The sequence below is a fragment of the Salvia hispanica genome, chromosome 1, assembly GCF_023119035.1.
Source record: "Salvia hispanica cultivar TCC Black 2014 chromosome 1, UniMelb_Shisp_WGS_1.0, whole genome shotgun sequence".
Taxonomy (NCBI): domain Eukaryota; kingdom Viridiplantae; phylum Streptophyta; class Magnoliopsida; order Lamiales; family Lamiaceae; genus Salvia; species Salvia hispanica.
Genome location: NC_062965.1, coordinates 41,930,708 through 41,937,347, shown reverse-complemented (window position 1 = coordinate 41,937,347; position 6,640 = coordinate 41,930,708). Strand labels below are relative to the sequence as shown.

The 6,640-nt window shown below is 32.3% G+C and overlaps 1 protein-coding gene across 1 annotated transcript; it reads right to left on the bottom strand.

The window, feature by feature from the left end:
* Positions 1-530: 530 nt before the first annotated feature.
* On the bottom strand, positions 531-6,116 carry LOC125197097 (protein FAR1-RELATED SEQUENCE 5-like). Its single transcript, XM_048095804.1, has 4 exons — positions 6,053-6,116; positions 2,242-3,040; positions 1,057-2,078; positions 531-931 (listed from the first exon to the last, which is right to left on the bottom strand). The coding sequence occupies exons 1-4, from the start codon at positions 6,114-6,116 to the stop codon at positions 531-533; spliced, it is 2,286 nt and encodes a 761-aa protein (XP_047951761.1).
* Positions 6,117-6,640: the final 524 nt, after the last annotated feature.

Below are 6,640 nucleotides of genomic sequence, written 5' to 3'. Positions count from 1 at the left end.
CATAGTTGACATGACTAGTATATGCCGTTGACACGAAGTTCACCATAGTTGACATAATTATATTAGTTGTTGACATGGCTAGTACGTATAGTTAACATGGTTGGAAAAATAATTGACATAACTTGTACTTGTAGTTGACACGATATGTAGCCTTGTTGACATGACTGGTATGTGCCGTTGACACGATGTGCATCATAGTTGACATAATTATATTACTTGTTGACATGGCCAGTATATATAGTTGACTTAATTTTTAAGTGGTTGACATGTGCACATTAAAAACATGAAGGAGCATCAAAGCAAGGCATGTCAAACTTGTATTGAAATGTCAACAACTTATAACCAAATGTCAACACTTTGTATAAAGGTGTACAACTCAGAAAACAAATCTTATAATTAAAAAAACAGAATCATAAATAGATGTCAATAGAGATTAAAATCAGATATAAACAACAAATGAGAAAATGTCAATAATTTGTAGTCTATGTCAACAAATAAAAAAAAACCCTGACTATTAAAAAAAAAAACAATCATGTCTCCTTTCTGCCACAACTTCTAGCATTATGATCAGTAATTTTGTGACACTTTCCACAACGCCTATGAGGTTTATTTGCTTTTTCAATTGCTTTCTCTATGCTTGACTTAATCCTGCTTTTCTTGTCACTTGCACCTCCTTTTGTACTAACCACATCTGGAGCATGGGCAGTTATTTCTTCAGGAACAACAATACCATATATGTTCATGATTGAATCATTTTTATCAAGAGAAGACGATCCAGCACAGTCATCTTTAAAGATTTGAGGACCAATACCCGCAAGCAAATTATCCAAAGCAATCAAATGATCTTTATTTCTAAAAGCACGCTGATATAGACCAAAGTAACGACCATGACATCTGTTAGCAATCTTTAGTTTGTCATCTTTGTTAGAACCTGCGCACATATAAAATGTCAACAGCATATATAAGATGTCAACTGTCTATATAAGATATGTCAACAGCTTAAACAACACATGCTAAAACTTAAACTGAAATATGTATAGAAAACAGTTTGCATACCTCTGTCAGACGCACTTTCATCAATTGTGAGACCATGAACTGCCTTTAGTAATTCACTTTTAAGCCAACGGTTACCAACATATTTCTCTGGAATATTGTTGACATCTTTGTTTCTGAGGATGAAAAAAAGGTGGCTGCATAGATAACCACACCTTAAAAATAGTTTACACTCACATTCATATGACTCAGTCTCTATCTCATGTCTAACTGTAAAGATCTTCTTTCTAGCATCAGAAACTTTGAAGACCTCGATGTTCTCCAATGTGGACATGCTAATCATCCGACAACTCTTATCAGCCTCAACAATCAAATCTTGTACCACTCTAAACATCCTATCTGTGTAAACAGATCCCAATTGCTTCTCAAATGCTAAATCAGTGACATATTTTGGAGTGATTACAGAATCATAATAGTCAAGCCTTTCAGTTTGATTCCTTTGAGCATCAATGGCATTGTTATACTGAAGAGTGAAGTCAGCAAAATTGAACAACGGTTTCGAGTACCTCTTAAAAAAACTGTTTTCAGATTCTGAAAAAGATGTTGTTCTCATTAAAGAACCCATAGGAACATCTCTAAAGAAGGCTGGGATCCACATCTGTCTGATCAAAAACATATCCTTAAACCACTTATGATCTTCTACACTATATTTTTCAACAATACTAGTCCATAATATATCAAACTCATCCGGATCTAACAACTCTGACCAAACACAAGACTTAAACTCCTTACTAAACTTTTCTCTATCAGAAATTGATTTAGGTATCTTCTCAAATAACTTGCTCATAATATGCCACATACACAAACGATGCCTTGTACCAGGTAATACCTTCTCAATGGCAAGCCTCATTCCCCAATCTTGGTCAGTGATTATGATTCTTGGAGCAACACCCATGCATTCAACAAATACAGTGAAAAGCCATGAAAATGCATCACAATTCTCACCGGATACGAAACCAGCTCCAAACGCAATAGGACACCCATGATTGTCTTTCCCGGTAAATGGACCAAACACCATACGATACCTATTGAACAAATACATCAACACAAAACATCAATAATGTCAATTATAGGTATATGCTATGTCAACTATTAAATCAGAAATGATGCAAAGTACAAATGTATCATATGTCAACTACCATATCAACTACTATCTATGTCAATTAATAAGTATAATAAATAAACTACCTGTTTGTTGAATATGTTGTATCAAATGCTACAACATCTCCAAACATGTGGTAATGCTTCCGAGACTCAGCATCAGACCAGAATAAGCTCACTAACTTATTATCTTCAGGTGATAATTGATATTTGTAGAAAAAGCCTTCACAAATTCTCTTCTTCTCTTGCATCTGATTTAGGATCATTTGCACATCCACTTCTTTTAATTTCTCTTTAATATCACGTGAACAATTCCTAACATCAGTCAATGTACACCCAACAACATCATAACCACCGAAAAACTCTTTTAATAAGTTAAAAGTAGAGGTAGGACCGATGTTAGCTTTGGTGCAATCTTCAACAAACTTGTGATGAACATCATTCAAACTCCGATTACCTTTCATAAATCTCTTATGATCTTTGTCAACCATAGTATGATTGTGTTCCTCAACAAACTGATGCACAAGGTAATACTTATCACCAAAATCAGAAAAAAACTTAAAACTAATTCTCGCTCCACATCCACACCTTTTCGTGCCACGTCTACGTCTCTTCTTTGAAGATACTTCATCATCATCAGACACATTACCATCCTCAGATACATTAACATCAACATCCAATGAATCTACTGTATGAAATCCTTGTCTATTGCAAACAATATACTGAAAAATAATAACACCACCACTAGACCTATTCCCAAATCTTCGACAATCAAAACAACACTCCTGAGCATACTTTTCATAAAATGAAATTCCTTCCTCAAGAGAATAAAATTTTTGACCTTCATAAGGCCTCAACTCAGGCTTGCAAATTGGAATAACAGACCCTACAACATAGAATATTTACCAAGGAACATAAATCATGTCAACAGATTTTCAAGTCATGTCAACAGAGAATGAATCAACAACATAACAGCTTTAGTTATCTCTAAAAAGGTGGCTGCACTCTTGTAAAATTCTTAGACAATTGTTATAAGTTATGTAAGCCAAAATATCAGAATAAGCTTCAAATTACAAGGATCAAAATGTCCAGTTTAATTAGAATACACCGATTAAAACACATGATGTCAACAGAATAATTAACATGTACACATAAATCATGTCAACAGAGCATAAATCACCAACATAACACAACAAAATAATGTTAATGAAACAGAAAGTGAACAAAGAGCATGACAACAACACAGAATATTTACCAAGGAACATAAATCATGTCAACAGATTTTCAAGTCATGTCAACAGAGCATAAATCAGCAACATAACACAAAAAAATCATCTTAATGAAAATCAAACCAAACTACCTCCACCATTCATAAATCATGTCATCAGATTTTCAAGTCACATCAATGCAAATCAAAAGACTTAGGAAAATTACTCCTATAGTTATCTCTAAAGAGGTGGCTGCACTCTTGTAAAATTCTTAGACAATTGTTATAAGTTATGTAAGCCAAAATATCAGAACAAGCTTCAAATTACAAGGATCAAAATATCCAGTTTAATTAGAATACACTTATTGAAACACACGATGTCAACAGAATAATTAACAAATACACATAAATAATGTTAATGAAACAGAAAGTGAACAAAGAGCATGGCAACAACACAGAATATTTACCAAGGAACATAAATCATGTCAACAGATTTTCAAGTCATGTCAACAGAGCATAAATAAACAACATAACACAACAAAATAATGTTAATGAAACAGAATGTCAACAAAGAGCTCATAACCCATACTTTTCCCTTGAAAGCTCACAACTGATTAAGAAAAAAGGGTTAAACAGTCTACACCTAAAGTATCCATAGATTCCAAACTCAACCATGTTTCTCAACCTTCTAAGTATTTATGGTCTTTTGCTTAGCCAATAACTAACTGATTTTTTTAAGTCAAGTTAAGGACTCTGATTATGGTCATATCATATGTACTTTTACATTCAAGAAAATCCAACAAAACATTGATCCACTAAGACTAACATTTATTTCCTCGGTCAAGAATTATTGAGCTGATTTCTCAAGTAGCTTCAGATAAATCAGAAAATTACCCCTACAGTTATATCTAAAGACGTGGCTGCACTCTTGTAAAATTCTTAGACAATTGATATAAGTTATGTAAACCAAAATATCAGAACATGCTTCAAAATACCAGGATCAAAATGTCCAATTTAATTAGAATACACCAATTCAAACACACTATGCCAACAGAATATTTAACAAGTACACATAAATCATGTCAACAGAGCATAAATCACCAACATAACACAACAAAATAATGTTAATGAAACAGAATGTCCACAAAGAGCATAACAACAACACAGAATATTTACCAAGTAACATAAATCATGTCAACAGATTTTCAAATCATGTCAACAGAGCATAAATCACCAACATAACACAAAAAATTCATGTTAATGAAAATCAAACCAAACTACCTCCACCATTCGTCGACGTAGACTCGGAATAAGATGAAGAATCCATCAAATAACACTTAGCTGTTGATTATGAACTGAAATCGAACCTGAAGATGAGAAAATAAAAAAAAAAACTAATTAGGAACAAATTTAACTGGGCATCAACAAATAAAGGATAAAAACAGAATAAAAGTGGGTATAATCGACCGAAAAACGTCAAAATCAACAGAGAAATCCGTCGAAAATCCGTCGAACTGTTCGTCTGTTTTTCGAAAATTGAAGCGCAAATCAGATATCGTTGAAATCGTTGAAATCGTCTGAGTCTAATTTTGTGAATCAATTGAATCATAAATCGTTAAAATAGATTCAATCAGTGATAGTATTGAATTGTTAAATTCTCAGCAGAATCGCCAATGCAACTTGAATATGATGAAGAACCCTAAATTAAAACGCGAAAAGACCATTATACCCTTTCATATTAAACTAATCTAATAATATTTATTGTGTGGCAAAATCTGGACCACTCATTTAATAAAAATGAGTGGCTGATATTGCATCTCATTTCTCAATTAGCCTAAATAATCTCAATTGATCACAATCCTATATATATATATATATATTAGTTTACAACATAACAACATTCATCCATTAGCTCAAAGTGGTTGGCACTCTGGTTAACTTGTGCCGATGTACGAGTTCAAACTGCCTAATGCCTTTTTTATATCATATTTATGCATCCAGACTCAGTTGCTTTCTATTTTACGCTTTCCATTTCTTTACTTTTATTTTGTTAGTACTTCCCATTTTTCAAATGCACGAGGTTTTAACTTTAAGTTACACATACTTTACTTTTTTTTTTTGTTAGCACAAATTTTGCAAAATAAAAATTCTCCTTATTTATCACTCTCATTAAAATAGAAATAACATCATCTCTATATTTTTCACTCTCTTATTTATTAGTATTTCTTACTTAACTTATAAAATAATAATAAATAAAAATTGGTCCTGAAAAACAAATGTTTTACATTTAGTGGAACATAAGAGTTATTGTCACCATCCTTTTATTATTTGTCAATCATTATCCATCTATATACTATCTCATAACTTCTTACCACCCATGCTATAACTACAGACAAATATCGAAAAAAATACACTACAACCGTTAACAATAATTTGGATCCCCATAGTAGAAATCCTGCGTCCGCCACTGCTACGAGCACTTTTTTGCAAGTTTAATAAGTTTGTTTATCTGATGTAATTATAATTAGGTCACTCCCATCAACTTATATATAGTAACTACGGTTCATTTGGGACAATGAGAATGCTATTCCATTGTTAACCCAGAGAAAATAATTGAGGTGTGGGTGCGAATGATTAATATTTAGAGCAATGGACACCACGTCCATGATACCTATTGGTAATTAAATATACAGCCACTGACACTGGCCCGTGGTGGACCACTGTACCTAATCTCAGAACAATTTGATACACCCATATTAGTCACTAATGTCATGTTCTGCTATTTCAAGATAAAACAACTCATCAACCGTGAACAGAAATAGTATGACTAACCTCATCACAGAGGGCCCACGTATGATATTTAAAATTTTAGTGAAAGTATATTGTCAACTAGATATTTTTGAGTTTCTCAATAGTCATTCCAATCATTCTATAAAAATATTTTTGTTCAATTATTTTACACTATTAATTCACTCATATTATAATTTTTTATAAATACATATATTAAAACTAAAATCATTTTTTAAAAAATTTAAAACTATTATGCCAAACAAGGTACGGAAAATGGAGATTTTACGTCATCAAAAGAAAAATGTTATGAGTATATGAGTATTTATGACAAATAGAACAAAATTACTACTCCCTTTGTCCATTATTGATAATGGACAATCTAAACAGTGGACGATGCAAATTTTAATATATTTTTTTTTGGGACGGAGGGAGCTATATGTATTGCAACAAATTAAGTTTTGATATATGATCTATTAATATTAATTGAAA